Here is an 18,005-nt window from a genome sequence, read left to right as displayed (position 1 = left end):
TCCAAGGTCCTGGTGTGAGGAGAATCAGAACAACAGGGCCACCTATAGTGACAGCATCTATCCCTGCTCAAAAAAGGGAATTGAAACCCAGATGTGTTTTGCCCAAGATCCAATGGCTTGTTGGTGACAAGACCAGACTTCCTAATTTCCAGTTGGGAATGGTTAACATTTTAAAATCGAGATGCCAGTAAGACATCTGTATTGATGTCCAATAGAAAAAACAGGGCAGGACTATGGAAGAGAGATCAGAGCTAAAAGAAGCAGGTCTCAGAAGTCATGTGAATTTGGTTCCTTCATTAGCATCTTGGCCAATTATAATGACAAAACTCACAGTGGCCAAAAATCAATCTGAAGTGCATCTGTGAAAAAAATCCTATTTTTCCATCAGCAGGGGAACTCCATAATGACATACATTTGTAATACTGCAGAGGGAAATAGATAGGACCAGAACAATTTACATGACACCGAAAGACACCAGAATTGAACAATGCAGTCAATGAACAATTGTGCCGTCTCCCTTTGATGAAAGAGCCAGCGAAATATTGATGTGGAACACATGGCCAATGTGTTGATTCATTTCTCTTAACAATACCTCTTTGTTACAAGAAAGGTTTCTTTTGGAGGAGGAGGATTCATTGGAAAATAAATGATTTTTTTTTTTTAAAAACATCAATAAAAACTTTTTTTAATGGACTATGACTTAGTAAACATAGTTTGTTGTCTAAGATAGTGGTGTCAAACTCAAATGGAAACGTGGACCACTAAACCATAGCAATGGTCCCTACCTACAACATATTAACTTAGAAAACAACTTATTAATATGCATTGCATCTTTATTTTGTTAAATATTTCCTAGTTACCTTTTAATAGGTTCTGGCAAGTGCTTCCTGCTGTAGCAATCAATAAAAAGCACTAAGTATTTTACAGTATTTTGAGCATTACTTTACTTGTGGGGACCTGGACAAGCCATTTAACTTCTGCTTCAGTGTCCTCATCTATAAAATGGAGATAATAATAAAACCTCTATTCCAGGACTAAGAGGTTCAAAAATGTTAATGTAAAGCACTTAGTCCAGTGTCTGGCATACAGTAAGTGCTCTATAAATGTTATTATATTGTTATTATTGTCGGAAACAGGATTTGAACCTTTGTCTCCCTGACTCCAAATCTTGACTCTTATCTAGAAACTGCATTATTTCACCCTTTTTACACATATAATGTATAGTCTTGTTATTTTCAAGTACATCCAAACCTCAAAACCAGCTGAGAAAGTATTGCACGGACCTATTTTAAATAAGGATTTGTGCAGAACATCTCCATAGCTCTTCTACAAATAAGGGTTCTTAAGGGCTCAGAATCCCCATTTTTCTTTTTCCTCTCAAACAGAACTTACCTAAATTTAAAAAAATACTATTGACAAATTTAGTAACTTTTTACCAGACAGGAAAAAAGTAACCTTTTGCCCAAATGAAAAATAAATGATCACAGATTCCATATGCATTTCGCCTTAGTTCTTGCTGATTCCAAGTTGTTCACTGTCCAAGCATGTCAGGAAATCCAAGGGTGAAAATGCATTTGAGAGTTAGAGAAGAAAGCAACTCCTAACTAGACTCTTTCACCATTTGTATTTGAAACATTTATTTCAGGAAATACATATTAAACATTTTATTATTTATACAAAAAAAAGTTAAAGTTGTCAGGATGTATTATACCACAATGCCAAAAGTAATTTTTGGAATTTATCACCATGATGTCAACATTTTTTTCAAAAATTAAGTAAAAAGAAGGAAAAGCTGAACATCTTGCTTTGCCCTGATGCAATGCCACCTGGAAACCACACAAGCCAGTGACGTGATGTCAGCAGAAGTGCATCCTATAGAAGTGTTTGCCATTCCCGCACTCCCACCAATTCACTACACTCAGACATTAGAAAGTCAGTTTGTGTGTATATATCTGTACATATTGTATATACATATACACATATATAGATATACATATATGTATATATAGTGAACAGTTTTCCTTCAACATAGATCGGTAAAGATTCCTACACATTTCCTATGTGGGATAGGAGTTGAATTAAACACAAAATTCAGACAGTAAAAAATAAACTTTTGCAAATATACCACTCTGGAATTGTAGCTCTACATATAAGACTCTCCACATCTATTAGTCAGGGGTCCTATTGTTCTTCCTTCTGGTTGATTGGAATGGAAAGTCATTGCAGCAGCTTTCTTCTGGCTGAGTGGAATGATTTTAAGGGAAAATGGCTTACAGTAACTGTCTCTCCCTCTTCCTCACCATTGTCCACCTGCAACTCTGTACTTCTTTAAATCTCCTCTCTAGGCTAGGGACTACTTGGAAATGATGAGTACAGAATTGCAGTGGTTGGGAATTATCCATTCTCAAATTGTACAGATAGAGGTTGAGGTGGTTATGTGCTGGGTCAGAGAGAAAGTAGCGGCTGGCCACAGGAGCTTTGGGTATTGTGGGAAGGTGAGAGGTCCACTAAATAAAGTACTGAGCCAAACCAAAGAGCTAAGCATGATTAGCATGCTTGCCCACACAGGCCAAAAACAAGAAATAAACTCACTGAAAATCTTATTCGATATTACTAAGCAATACTGTTTAAACATCTACAATTTCCACCCTCAGTTACTCTACCAGATCAACCTACTTCTAACCTTCCAAAATTTTTTTTAAAAAGGCCTTGGGGAGGAAGGAGACAAAATAAGAGATTATTATTATTTTTAGAAAATCATAAATCCAAACAAGTTCCCAGCAAATTAGCAGTTTCTACATTCCAACAAGAGTAATAACAGTTGATGGAAAGCATGACTAGAGCATTACCTGATCTCTATTCCTTTCCAATTCCCCAACTCAAGGGACTACATGGGAGAGACAATGAAGCCCCCAACTGATTTGTTTGGATGGGCAGAGTTAAAAGGCACTTTCTGTTTCAAGACAGGCACAGTCAGCTTTGTCACTGTTTCAAAATTTGTCACATTCCTTTCCTAGAACTAGTCACTTCCCTGGGGTGGAAGATAGGGGTATCAGCTCTTGCTCTTAAGGTTATTTTGTCTCAGTCCTTTCATATTTGCAAAAGGATGAAGGGAGGATGGAGAGGTAAGAGCCCATGTTCCCCAGGTCTCTACCCACCTTCTCATGACATTGAATCCCTGTGCTTCAAAAACTTACATTCTTTCTAAGAAGCCATGATCTTATGCAAACAGAAGAGTAAAAAGTGGGTATAAGGACATGCTTACATTCTATACATGTGTGTAGACATACACACACACATATATACACACAAACACCTGAGGCTATTTGGCACTGAGCAAATCTGTCTAGTTAGAATAGTCTGTAGCTACCGATTCACCTGACCCCATTTTCTCTCCTTTCTCTGATCCTAGAAGTAAACAGAATTGGTTTCCCGAAGAACTGCTGAGGGCAGAGGAACAGAAGAAGATGGGGGGTGGAAGAAGAGGGCAGCAGGAAATGGGGCTGGCATTCTAGAATCAAGTTTCAAAGGCTTGATAGTTTTTCAGATCTCAGATAGTACTGAGATACTCTGCCCTCACCCAGAACCGCACAATACAAATCTCTAACCTCCCTCTCCCTTCCAAGATCAGTGCCAGTGGGCTAATGATTAACACACTCAACAATGATATATGGTATCTTGTTATCTGGTCAAGTGACAATGACAGCGTGTAAAAGGGATGATGACAAAAATGAAGGAAATTATATAAAATAAAACAGGATGGGAAGGGTGGTGGACTAGGGGATGGGAATGGGTGGAGGGGATGGATCGTAAGGGCAAGGGAAGGCTTCTACATCTCCTGGGGTGCCGCCTCCTCCTCTACACCATTGGAAAGCATATTGCTGCTGTCCTCATTCAGACGCTTTACTCGATAGGCTTCAAAGTGAATACTGCTGGTAATGTCCTTAATGTTCTGCATGTGTGTCCTGGAGGAGGCAATAAAGAAGTCAATGAAGTTTTAAGCTGGGCCAGGGGGAAATTATACACACCAAATCAAAACCCCAAGGGGCCCAATGAGCCAAGCTCAATCCAGGACTCATTCATGACCAGCCCTCTCCCTCCCTCCCCTCAGAATAATCTTTCCCTAATGTGGATTTTCTCTATTGAACATAACTATTTACAGCATAGTTTCTTCACAACAATCAGGCAAGTGTTAATTAACCCTATTCTACATATAAGGAAACTGGGAAAGGGAAAGTAACTTAATCTTAGTCATAAAACTAGTAAGTATCAGGACTTAAACTCAGGACTTGGAACTCCAGGGCCACTTATTATCCCACTACATCTTGTTGCTCACTTATCTTATTGTAAGTGAACTTATTATTAACTTATCACTATATAACTTATATATAAGTGAACTTATTGTTCACTCATCATGAACTCTGAAGTCACCATTTCTCTACCTGTTCCTCCCCATCACTTTTTTTTTTTTTTTTTTTTTTTTTTTTTTTTGCTGAGGCAATTGGGGTTAGCAAGGAAGTGTTAAGTGTCTGAGACCAAATTTGAACTCAGATCCTCCTGATTCAGGGCTGATGCTCTATCCGCTGCGCCACTTAGCTGCCCTACCACCACCTACTTTTAATTAATATCTTAAATAAAAGTAAATTAATCAATAAATTGTTAAATAAACAATTATAAAATTAAATATTAACTAAATGAAATAAATTAATTAAATTAAAATTAATTGATCAAAAATAAATTTTAAAAAACATGTCTTATTCATGTACTCTTGTTTGGATGCTATTTTGTAAATAATTGTTTCAGCGGAGTAGAGTATGTGAGCATGAGTAAATCCAATGTTTGTGTGTGCACATGTTGTAGTGTAACATTTCCCTAACAAGATTGGAAGTTCTCAGGGGACTTCACTTCTCTATACTTAACTCCCCTAACAGAAGGAAAGTCCCTTTAGGAGAGACAATTGTTTCACTGTTTGTATTTTTTCTGTGCCCAGTACAAATTTTTCTCTTTGTTAATTATCTCCAATTATCCTGATAATAGCTTGTTTCTTTAACATTTTCATGTTGTCTCTTGGGCCTTAGCACATAGTAGGCACTTAATAAACATTTATTGATTGAATGATTAATAAATAAACTTGCTAGTGCTTCCTAAGCCAATGTTCTGCTAACAAAGGAATGCTCATTCCAGGGTATTATTGCCAAATTATTGTCTTGAGACTAGGAGAGAAGAGAGAATAATGAGACTTAATAATGATTGGAATCTGAAAATCATAACGGTCACAAAAGGTAAACCTACTAAAAGATAATTTTTATGGTTTGTTTTGCAAGGCCATTTGGTTTAAGTAACTTGGATTAAAAAAACTGGGAAATAGGATTGATGAGATTTGGGGATCAGCAGAACAGAAGGGAAAAACTTTTAGAGGTTCTCAATTCATTTATTTGCATAACCCATTCTTCTCCTTAAAATCTCCCAGTAAAGGGGATTCCTTTTTCAAGCTTTCACAGGTGTTTCTGAGCACCCTTCTTCTTATGGCCAGAGAATTCTGGTAGGATTATAGATTCTCAGTTGAAAGGGATCTTCTAAAGTCAACTAGTTCAAGATCTTCATTTTTTGGATGAAGGAACTGAAGATCAAGAGAAATGCCCAATGCCACACTATTAGTAAGATTCAAGGGATTTCAACTTAGCTCTTTTGATTCCAAATAGAGTATTTTCTTCCCCCTGCCTCTTTTTCCTAATGTGACCAAGGGAAACAATTAGCCATCCATCTCTCCCACCAGTACAACCTTTATGATCTATACTTTGGAAAGGCTACTCTATCCCTACCCGAACCCCCTTTTTAACTTTACAAAAGCCACCCATGTTGCTCAAGTACACATGACCATTTAGTTTCTTTTCTGTCTACCCGGGAAAGACCTAGAAAAAGAACAACTGAAACCAAAGCAAAAAATAAGTTCTACACTCACCTGATAAGGAGATCCCGCAGATAAGCAAACTCACAGTGTGTAGTATTTTCAACTAAGGAAAGGAAATAAAAATGTACTGTTAAAAATTGAAAGAGAGAAAAAGCCATCTTCCGCACCTTTCTTCCAACACATCCTAGTCATAATTATTCTTGAGTAGGAAACTTAAAATGGGATGTCACTGCTTAAGCAGTATTATTTTTAGGAAATATTCTGTGGGCAGCTTTCTTCTTAATACCTAAGTTTGCACATACAGCCATCCACCCAACATGGGATAAAGCCAAATACCTGGCTCTCACTCAATACATTTGTGCTTGGGTAGACAGACACATACATATATATACCACATATTATTAAGATTCACAAATTTGTCAAGAATACTTTCCCCTTTTCTCAGTTCTCTTACTTTACTTTTAAGAGGCCAAATAATTCTAAATAATTTCAAATAATTTCCTAATAAATTCTAAATGTATGTTATGACATACAAGTTGGAAGCAATTTTCAGAAACTACAGGCAAAACTTCTGCCTCATATTCTCCTTGCTTCATATAGAGTTCAAGTATGAGAGTAGGATCAGACTTAAGTCTGAAAATTCCATCCATTCACTAAAACTAACAAGATCATTTTTTTTGGAAAGAAATAAATGTAACATCCTGGATTGATTTCAATTCATATGAAGAATATCTAAAATTTTTAAATTCAAATTTTAATAGAGCCAATAGTAGTAGGTGTGACTACTTAAAAAAGCTACTGTAAAGTTATATTGAATTAAGAGAAGCGTCAAGAGGGGAAGCTAGTGACTCTGTGCTGGTCAGACAAATAGTTCCAGAGGAACTAGATTTCTGGAGGAAATCATCAAAATGAGGACTCAAAAAAATACTTCTTCACTTCTGCGTCTTGGAATCTTTAATTCTTCATTCAACTCAGATGCATCATCTCCTTCATGGGATTTTTCCTGATTCCAACTGCTAACAGATTCCTACCCCAGCAAATTTTCTACTTATTTATATGGTGTGTCTTCTACCCCCAGTCGAAGATGAGGTCATTGGAGGCAAAGGTTGTTTCATTTTTGTCTGTATTCAGCCTAATATGACGCTTGGCACTTGGCACAGAAAGCTATGTCTGATTCTTCTGACTCCCGGGGACACTTTTAGCCACCCACTGCTTGGCCATTTTATTTTAACTGGACTTTGCCTCTGTGTTCTCAAGCACAGTCCTGAGCTCAGCCCTAGCCACTTGTGATTGACAGTTTCACCCACAGCTTCTCAGCAATTTCCTGCACTTTCCAATGTCGGTCACGAGGCGGCAGCAAAAGCATCACAATGAATAAATTGTCCGTCCTTTGGGTTCCATTCCTTTTTTCTACCCCACCCCCGCTACTCCATTCTCCTTGGTCTTCAGTAAACATATCCTCAATAAAAAGAGCCTTAATCAGCAAAATATCTTTAGGAGAGAGAAGGGACATAGGAGGAGATGGACTAGCTCAGTCACTGTACACTCCACCCCAAGGAAATGAATAGCCGACAAATGCAGGATGCAGGACTTAGGGTGGAAGAGAAAAAAAAAACAAAAAACAAAAAAACACCCTGATCCTTATTAGAGATGGGCCCAAAGGGATCTCCAGCATGTGTATGTAGGTGGAAGTGGGGAAGAGAATTCTAGAACAACTGTTCCAAAGGACAGGGTTGGGTTTGCATTAGTATCTTAATACAGAGAAGGAAGGCCTGTAAAAAAAGGAAGATTCTTCCTGTCTGAAGTTCTGGAGGATCTAAGAACTGGGCTTGTCAACGTGGGAAAATATACCCAACACACACAACACACACACACACACACACACACAACCATCTCCCTTGGGGGTGAAAGAAGGGAAGAGAGGGAAAACAATGCACCATGTTTTCTCTATCCAACATTCAAAAAAAAAAAAAAAAAAAAGCAAAAACAGCCCAGCAGTCAATCAGAGCTAAAACAAAGGAAAAAGGGTCATTGTTCTTCCATTCCTTCCTCCACCCACAGCCCTTTCACTAGAACAAGATTTCTGGTGGATTTTTTTTTTTCTGTTTCAGTATGGGCAGCTCAATCTATCTGTTAAATGACCCATTTCCCATTGTGGCAACAGAGAAATAAAATACTGGCGCTGTTTATTGGGTTTTAGCTATTCGTAAGTTACTCCTGAAAGAGTTCAACAGACCTTATTTGTCCTCACAAAAACTTAGCAAGGCAGGTGGGATTGGGATCATATTTCTCATCAGACCTAGTCTGATAATTTTTGTAAAATCATAGATTTTGAACTGAAAGGAAGCCAAGTGGGCATCTAACAAAAACTTCCCTCTCATTTTACAGAGGAAGAAACCAAAGGCCCAGAGAGGTGACATGACTTGCCTAAGATCACACAGCTAAAAAAAAGGTAACAGTTCCTACTGGTTTGAATTCTAAAATTCTACGTGTTGTTTCTAATTGTACAACACTGTTGCAAGGGAAGGTTTCACTGGGATGAGAACAGGGAGTCGCTAGAAAGTAATGGTAATATTAAAATTCTTTTGTATTTATCTCTTTTTATTTTTTTTAAAGAAAGTAAGAACCAGTCTTGTTAAATAACCTGCTCAGAGTCAAACCAAAACCAACGGTAGAGTCTCCCAAAATTCATTGGAGCCATTCATCTCAATTTCTTCAGTGGAAGCAGTATTTTCCATGGGGCTGGGAGTTGATATTCTAATCTCAGATCTGTACCAAGAGCTGGTGTGTCTGGAATCCTATGCCTCTAGATATTTTTTCACAAAGTGAAGAGTTGGATTAAATCAGGAGTTTTTAAACCTTTTTCATTTCAAGAACCCTATTTTAGCTATTTAATAAAAGCCAAACCTTTCTCAGAATAATGTTTTTAAATGTATAAAATAAAGCATACAGGATCACCAAAAAAATTATAGTGAAATAAAGATGAAGAAATTTTTTAAAATTCATGGATCTCAGATTAGGAACCCCTGAATTAGTTGATCTCTAAATTCCTATGGATGCATAGAAGAGAAGTTATTTGTCCAAAATCATGAAACTAGTTTGTGGCACAATTAAAATTACAACTTAGATATCTGAACTAAGTCCACTGTGATGATCTGCAATGTTTTCTTTCCCAATGCAGATCTCTGTAGTATTGCCTTTTATTAAAACAGTCTCAATTTCACCATTTGGAAGAAAAAAGGGAAGATGGCTACCTTCAATGGTGCCCCATTTAGTCTTCCTCCCAAGGATCCTTTTCCCATTCACTTGGTATTCATGGTCACTGCCCACAACAGCAAATGGAATCATTTCCTAAAGAAAAAAAAAGGGAGATATGGCAAGTTTTAGTAGCTATACTTAGAGAAGTCCCATTAGTTTACCCAAACTTCTCACAGATGGGGACTAGATAAACCAAACTTTCTTGAGAAAAATCCTTTCTACTACAGAAGAAACTTCTGAGCTAACTTTTCTCCCAGACTACAGGATAGATTTAATTACAGAAAGACCACCCTCTACCCCCAAGGGTAACTTACTGGAAGCACCAGTTCCAGGTGGGGCAATTTTATACAAATGAGTCTTCAACTAATTCAAATGAGTCTTCAAATAATTTACTTACTCTAAATTTCTCATTGACTAGTCTGTCTTCTGGGTCTTCATCAAATTCTTTCTGGGGATATACATCAATACCATTGGACAGCAAGTCAGCAGTGATCTGGAATCAGGGAAGAAGTAAAGATAGCATATCAGCCTAGACAGCAAAGGATGGCCACTGGGTATACATACTCCTGTGTGTGTCTCCACTCTATGCCCATCTTCCCTGACCTCAGGGAAAAGAGAATGGGCCATTTGCCTAGAGTAATCTGCACTCCTACATTTTTTTCAGAGGAGGGAGTAGTCTGGCATTCTGGGAATTTTTCCCACTTTGCTTTGTGAACAAGAATGGAACAGAATAACAAAAGAAAGATTTTTAGCACATCTTTCCTGAACTTCATTCTATTATTCCTCTCCAGTTTAGCAAAATTCCTGAGAAAATAATACAAGATCCATAAACCCACCCAAAGAAATTTTCAAGTCTTTCTTCTATCTTTAGGCAAAAGGTTCCAGCTGCCTACTTACACCACAGTTTTTCTTCTCTGAATGCATGCCCCACCCCTCTTTCTTTCCACCTCCTACCAGATGATAGCCTTCTCTCACAAGTTCAAAACTCCAGAGTTGTTCCCTGATTGAGAAGAATCCTTCTATGAACATCACATTCCTAACAAACTCATCACTCTGGACACCAACTCCATCACATGGAACACATAAAATCCCTCCCAAAGGAGAATTTTTAAAGAACTTTCCAGATTTTTGCTGAGGATCATGGGTGTGGGATGTGTCCTTTGTGCCAGGCCAAAGAGTTCTGTTCCTTTTTCTTTTCAAAAATTCAGTTAATTGATTCTTGTCCCCTAAAATAATTTTAACAAATGATAGATTCTGTCCGTTCTTTGGGAATTATCCTTTCCATTTTTCCTATTAGAAAAATCAGACACTCTAAGAAATTCGGAATTAAAGGAAATCCTTTAGAGATAAGGAAGGAGGCCTAAAAAAGTGGGTTGATTTTTCCAAGGTCACAAGTTAGAAAATGGTAGAGCTAGGATTCAAATCTTATTTCACTATACTTCTCCTTATGATTACTCAACTGGTACTAGTGTTTCTAAAGTCAACAAAAAGGGAGATATGGCAAGTTTTAGTAGCTATATTTAGACAAGTCCCATTAGTTTACCCAAACTTCTCACAGATGGGGACTAGATAAATCAAACTTTCTTGAGAAAAATCCATTCTACTACAGAAGAAACTTCTGAGCTAATTTTTCTCCCACCCTCTACCCCCAAGGGTAACTTACTGGAAGCACCAGTTCCAAGTGGGGCAATTTTATACAAATGAGTCTTCAAATAATTTACTTACTCTAAATTTCTCATTGACTAGTCTGTCTTCTGGGTCTGATAGTCTTTTTTCAATTCTGATCTCTCTCAACTTTCACTGACACTATTGACCAACCTCTCCTAAATATTCTCTCCTCATTGGATTTTTATGACACTTTCTCTCTCATGATTATTTCTATCAATCCAATCACTTGTTTATTTCCTTTGTTGGATCATACTCCAAAGAATATCCTATAATTGTAGGTGTCCCCAAGGTTCCATTCGAGATACTCATTTTCTTCTATATTGTCTTGGAAACCTCACAAGTTATGACAGACTTAACTATAATCTCTATGCAGAAGATTCCCAGATCTTTATATCCAGTCCTGGGTTATCCCCTGACTTAGATTATCAACTAACTATTAAACATTTCAAAGTGGATGTACTGTACACAACTTCAAACTCAACACATCCAAAATTGAATGCATTATCTTTCTTCCTAAACACACTCCCCCCTCTTCCAAATTTTCTATTTCTGTCAAAGGTATGCTAACCATTCTGGTATCCCAGATTTATAATCTGGGAATTAAGCTAAATTCTTCACTTACCCTTACCCCACATACAGTTGTCAAATCTCAACATTTCTACCTTTACAAACTTTCTAATTGGGCTTTCTCTCAGAATTAGTTATCACATTAGTTCACATACTTGCTACCTTTCACTTAGATTATAATAGTGCCTCCTAACTGATCTGTTTTCATTCTCATACCACTCCAGTAAATTATCCACACTGCTAACAGAATAAGTTTCCTTAATGACTATGTCATTCTCCTTATTTAAACAGCTCTAGTAGCTTCCTATTGTTTTGAAGTTAAAATATAAAATCCTCTGTTTAGGTTTTAAAACCCTACATAACCAGACCCCAGTCTGTCTTTTCAGTTTCAATGTATATTATTCATCCTCTTGTACTCAACTATCCAGTCAAATTAATTTTTTTTTTGCAATTCACTCAATACCCTCCCCATCTCCAGTCTCCTTGCCTTTGAATTGATCATTCAGTATAAATGGAATGCATTTCCTTCCTTACCTTTGCCTCAGAGTCCTCACTTCCTTTAAGACATAACTCAAACATCATCCTTCCTCTCCCTTTCCTTCTCTCTGTCCTTGTTTCTATCTCCATCTATTTGTTGTTTCTTACATTAAAATGCAAGCTCTTTGCCTAGAGTCTGTTTTATTGTTTTTATTTTTATTTCCAGAACCTAGTACACTGCCTGGTACATAGTGATGCACTTAAGAAATGCTTGATTGATTGATGATTTCTTAGAAGAGGCAAAAAGTTTGCTTATGCATCAATATTTCCAGATAAGCCTGAGCTAAACATGCATCATTGTTCTCAGGGACAGAAATCAAATTTGTGTCAAAGTAAGAGAGCAATGATCAGATGCTTTTTGGAACATCAGCCAAAATGCATTGACCTCCAAAGGATTCCTGTCCTTCTTATCAGACACATGTCCAAAGACATGATGGAATGTCCTCTACCATACCAGCCCAGCCCATTCCCCAGGAAGTCAGGACAATGGGCTGGTGATCCACTGGGGCTCAAGCTATTACTGTTCCCATTTCTAGAACAGTGAAAACAGTGTCCATTGCTGGCTGCATCAGAATTTCTGTTAATATGTGACTACATTTCTGTACTAAAGGACAAAAGCGCAATCTTAATTTTTTAAGAGAAATGAACCCTCATGGACTTTCTCTTCCATCCAAAGAAAAGCAGGTAAATGTCACCTGTGACTCCTCTTTGTCAAGTTTCATTCATTGGGAGCAAAATAGACCAGAGTTAGTATGGCACCTAGGATTTCATTAGATAGGGAACTTCCTGTTTCAAAGATTATCAACATCTTATCTTAGAGAGATGTCTAGAGCACCGTGGGGTTAAGTCATTTGCCCAGGATTATAAAACCAGGATATAGAAGAGATAGGACTTGAACTTACGTCTCCCAAGCTCTAAAGGTCAGCTCTCTATCTACTTAATATATAGAACTGCCTCTCAGGTTAGAGATACTCACTGAAATTGAAGCTGGATTTTTTCTCCTCAGATACTCCAATTCAAAGTACGAAACAATTCTCACTATATGTAAATTTGCATTACAAAAATCAACTTTATATAAAGAATTTTGAAAGAAGCCTGTTAATATCACTCTATAGCACTTTGAGCTCACAATGTGTATGTGTGTGTGTGTGTGTGTATCTCCTCCCTCTCTCCTCCCACCCAGTCCCTTAAGTATGACTTTTCACCTCTTTTACCCACTTCTACTAACCCACCCCCTGCCTTCCCCTCAAAAAACCCTCCAATCAAATGCACAATAATGGACTGTGGAGAAATCATCCCCATGCTGATTAGGCTTTAGACCTCTGGCATCAAGAGACCTTTGCTCCGCCTTGCCACTGACCCATATTACCCAGCCCATATCTTCCTCCTCCAGCTCTTACTTCTCTGTTTCCATTCCCTATTTGTCTTTAAATTGTATGCCCCCTCCATGGTCAGGTGGCCCTCTTCCAGTCTCCCTCCTTATTTTCCTTCCCCATCTCCTAATTCACATTAGGTAAAAATCATCAAGGTCCACTTATGTGAAATGAAAACTCTCTGAACCACCTTTTCCTAGAAGCCCTGTATGGCCTCCTTAAAACTGCTACCCTGAGAGGAAAGGGAGGTGTTACATGTGGTAGGGTACACAGAAGCCACCATCTCTGGGGGATTCTGACTGGCATAGCTTTCAAGAGCAGCATAAGGAACTATTTGGAAGTGAAAGGGCTTTCTTTGCCTGCTCCAGGCAATCCCTCTGGACTGAGACTGCAGGATTAGTAAAACCAGACATACAGCTTGACAGAGCTGCCTTCAGGATATGAGGGGATGTGGGGAGAGTTCATAGGTAGGGGGAGAGGGGAAAAAACAATAAAAATGTGGAAAAACTGCAAAGCTTTACCCTTTGTTTGAAGTAGTCTCTTTCTTCCAGCGTCAGAGTGTCAGCTTTTGCAATGACTGGGACGATGTTGACCACTTTGCTCAGACGTCTCATGAACTCAATATCTAGTGGTCGGAGACTAGAAATGAAAAAGTTGACTTAGATTGAAGTAATCAGAAAAGGGATTAAAAACAACAGTTTTCAGTGACCAGGATAACATGGCCAGGGGAGAACATGATGCAGCTATCCCATGTGAGCCAAAGCCCGTTTTCTATTGTGCTTAGTTTTAACTCCATTAGGTAGAGCATGGTGTTAATGAAGACATCATGGATTTGATCTTCATCTAAACCAGCTTGCTTTTACTCTGTACCTTACCCAGGGTTACAAGAGGACTTGTGGAATATGGATAGTTCAGCTAAATTCATTTATTACCCTGGACCCAGCCCCTCTCTTACCCCAACTAAGGCCTTTTTAAGCTTAAGTAGCCAAGAATGTAAATTTAGTTGGGTTTTATTATTGTTTCAATTTAAAATTTAAATAAATTATTTATCAAGAAAAAGTCCTTTAAAATCACTTTCAGGAAACAAAGAATTTTGTATATCTCAGGTATAATCCATATTAGACAATTCAATTCTGCTCTTCCATTAACCCAATGAAGAGATGACATTGCTAATTTTCTGAGCCTGTCTGTCATTAGTCTTGAATATTGGCCCAAATGGAAGTCTCTGCTGTGGGGCTTTTTTATTATAAGGAGAAGAAACAACTAACAAAATAGCTGGGGAATATAATAAATCAAGCCTCTTTCTAGCTGGCCACCTGGATCCCATCCAAAAAAGATCCCTTCCTTCTGGCTCTACCCAACCTATCTCCATTCTGATAAAGTGCTGTCATCTACCATCTCATATCCCATACCCTCAAAGATAAAATGTTCTGCTTTTTACAAGTACTGCTGGCACCATCAGCAGAGATTGGGAGGGAATCAAACAGCCTCCATCTTCTGGTAGGTCACCACCACCATCACTTTCCTTAGACTATAAACAGACCTGTTCTTTGGAGGGTTTCATAGCTTGTAAACATTGTACAGCCAAGTATTGTACTCCTACTGTGGCAGTGGGACCTGCTAGACAGCACATAAAAAGTAAAAGTAGCTAAAGCAAACTAGCACAAGCCCATCCAGAATGTGGAAGAAATCTGCCTGGGCTTAAAACATTCAATCATGAATAAAAATGAGATCTTGTTTTAGTTCTACCATCTACTAGCTGTAAGAACCTGAGGAAGGGTCATTTCTCCCCTCTGGGTCTCTTATTTCCTTATCCATAAAATAGGGAGAAAAGTGGATTAAATAATCTTTTTTTGGGGGGGGGGATGGGAAGAAGGGCAATCAGGGTTAAGTGACTTGTCCAGGATTACAGAGCTAGTAGGTGTCTGAGGGGGGATTTGAATTCAAGTCCTCCTGGTTCCAGCATCTATGTAGCTGCCACTGTGCTCAAATAATCTTTAAAGTGCCTTCCCAGCTCCAGTCTTCACACTGTTTAGCAAAATTAGAATTTATATAAATTCTTAAGTATAAAAATACTTTAATACTTGCAAATTACTTTAGTTATCTCATTTGATCCTCACAAAGGCTCTTTGAAAAGTAGGTGCTATTATTATTATTATAGCTGTTCCAGTTTAAAAAATTAGAAAATAGTCATATAGCTAGTATGTATCTATATAGCAGGCTTTGAATTTACTCTTCTTGATTACAAATCTAGCACTTTATCAACTGTGTCATCTAACTGCCTCAAGGAAATCAACACAGTATATTATTGCTGCTAATTATCACTGTCATTTTTATTATTTCTCTACCTTTTTGGTATCCTGAGCAAAAAAGGATGGAAACACTTCTCTAGTGTCATTTTTGTGGAAAAAGTCTCAATATAATCAAAAATAAGCAGTTAAATTAAGATCCTTTTCACATTTCCCAGCTTTTCTTTTACAGGTTAATTTTAATTAGGTCATTAGGTCTCATATGGCTTATTGTTGAGTTAGCTGACAATGCTACTTCAGTAACACAAGATGAATCACCTGGCTCTAGACAGGATAGTTTTGGGGTAAATGAAAGAAAAAGGATTTATGAAGGGCTTTCTACGTGCCAAGCTTGTGATGAACAAAAGTGACACATTCCTTCTCCCAAGTCCTGCTGGGCAGTTAGCAAAGCATGGTGTTCCTGGTCTAGACGCCCTGTTTCTATTTTGGGGCATATGGTCCTCAAATCTGAGCTCTCTTGTTGACCTGGGAAAGGAGGGAGACCCTAGAACCATTGAAGTCAGGATAAGGACCTTACTGTTGGGTCTGGGTACCTACTTTCTCACAAAGGTTCCAAGTTTGAGTTTTCTGTTCTCTTGCTAGGGCTCTTGTCTATGACCACATTCATTTCCCTCTCCCACCATCCTCTGCCCCCAAAACCCCCCAGTAAACAAACAAAACAGCTTTCCTAGATGCCATATACAGTTAGCACTATTTAGGTAAAATAGACAAAAAGCGTTATTCTGGATGGCTAGAGTCTTTAGATTTGTGTTAGCTTGGGTGAGGGAGCTGGGGTACTAGAGGGAGGAGGATAGAAAGTTTAGATATCTCCCCTTCCACATGAGGTTCTGAGGCACTATTATTCCTCATTTATAGAACAATGAATCACAGATAGAAATAGGAGGAACCTTTGTGGTTATTGAGACCAGAGATGCAAACACATTGCCCAAATAGGGTCCAGAACACTTCTGAGTATAATCATAATCAAATTAAAATGTATTTGAGAAATGTTTAACAAAATAATAAAATTACAATAAAATACAAATGATATTATGTTTTAAAATTGTCAATATGCAGCCCAGAGAAATTCTTAACTATGGATTTTTATTGTTTAGTCATTTTAGTTGTGTTCACCTATTTGTGATCCCATTTGGGGTTTTCTTGACAAAGATACTGATACTGGAATAGTTTGCCATTTCCTTCTCTAATTCATTTTACAGATGAGGAATCTGAGGCAAACAGCGTTAAGTAATTTACTCAAGAGTGACACAGATAATAAATATCTGAGGATTTGAACTTGCAAAGATGAATCTTTTGACTTCACTCAGCACTCCATTCACTAGTGATTCAAGTATGGATTAATGGCCTCCATTTCTGTTTGAGTATGATAACACCAATCTAGACCAAAACCATCAAATTTTGCAGATAGATAAAATATAAAGCCCCCTCCATCACCCAGCTCTTAGCAACAACATAAGGGACACAGATGGAATCTGCTTCTACTTTACATGATAGCTCATTGCTGGCAAAGTTCTGAGGCATGACTAAGAAAGAGATGATATAATCCTCAGCATCTTTTCCATAGTTAACCCAAGATAAATTCTGAGTAAAAGGTTTGCAAAGGAAACTCTTAGTCAGCAGAAAGACATATTACATTCAGCACAGAAAGCTGAGAGCTAGGAAATCCGAGTTTTGCTCCTGGCTCTGGTCCTGTCTGGTTAAATAATCTTGGACCTTCACTTCTGGAGCTCAGTTTTTTCATATCTGATGAAAAAGAGGACTGACTTAGATTCATAATGTCATATTCAAATAGAAATGTATCCCTGAGGGCTGCCTATTGACTTAGAAAACTACAAATTAACATTACCTATGTTGTACTGTATTTTAATTTATTTTGTTAAACATTTCCCAACTACATTTTAATTTGGCTCCCAGTATACTTGGGAATCTTATGAGACCCATGAGTTTGGCACCTCTGATCTAGAGGATTCCTAAAATCCTTTCTAGCTCCAAAGACTTCTATGGTATCAATATTTCTGCCCATATAACAAAGACTCAAAGATGGCAATCTGCCTTATACATACGAGTGGCCAGTGGCAGGAATGAAATAGATGCAACAGTGCACCCGGGTATCTGGGATCCTTTTCTTTCGGTTGATGTTAATTTCCTCCTGCAGGTATTTCTCATACTGATCATTGATGAACTGCATAATAGGTTGCCAGCTGTGCAAAAGAGTGGAATAGGTAAAAAGTTATTATTATTTTTTTTGGAATATGTGCAACTCCAGACCTAGAATTTCCTTATTATCAGAGTCAAGGAGAAAAGATCTACCACCTATTTCACCAAATGTTTTGATAGCTTTCTGGGGGATCAATGTGGAATTCAGTTTGCACACTTTCAGAA

At 37.9% G+C, this 18,005-nt stretch overlaps 1 protein-coding gene across 7 annotated transcripts in view; it reads right to left on the bottom strand.

Annotated features, from left to right (window-relative positions):
- Positions 1-1,612: 1,612 nt before the first annotated feature.
- The window catches only part of SEPTIN9 (septin 9), a 341,706-nt gene continuing 325,313 nt past the window's right edge, over positions 1,613-18,005 (bottom strand). For all 7 annotated transcript variants that reach the window (XM_074260228.1, XM_074260231.1, XM_074260230.1 and 4 more), the window contains 6 exons: positions 17,687-17,824; positions 13,836-13,953; positions 9,567-9,662; positions 9,166-9,262; positions 5,963-6,014; positions 1,613-3,965 (listed from right to left, as the gene is read on the bottom strand). In XM_074260228.1, coding sequence (XP_074116329.1) covers positions 3,830-3,965; positions 5,963-6,014; positions 9,166-9,262; positions 9,567-9,662; positions 13,836-13,953; positions 17,687-17,824 — 637 coding nt within the window. In that variant the 3' untranslated portion in view covers positions 1,613-3,829. The remainder of the gene's footprint in view (positions 3,966-5,962; positions 6,015-9,165; positions 9,263-9,566; positions 9,663-13,835; positions 13,954-17,686; positions 17,825-18,005) is intronic.

The sequence above is a fragment of the Sminthopsis crassicaudata genome, chromosome 4 (assembly GCF_048593235.1).
Source record: "Sminthopsis crassicaudata isolate SCR6 chromosome 4, ASM4859323v1, whole genome shotgun sequence".
In the NCBI taxonomy this organism is placed as follows: Eukaryota; Metazoa; Chordata; class Mammalia; order Dasyuromorphia; family Dasyuridae; genus Sminthopsis; species Sminthopsis crassicaudata.
This window is presented reverse-complemented; position numbering and strand designations above follow the sequence as displayed.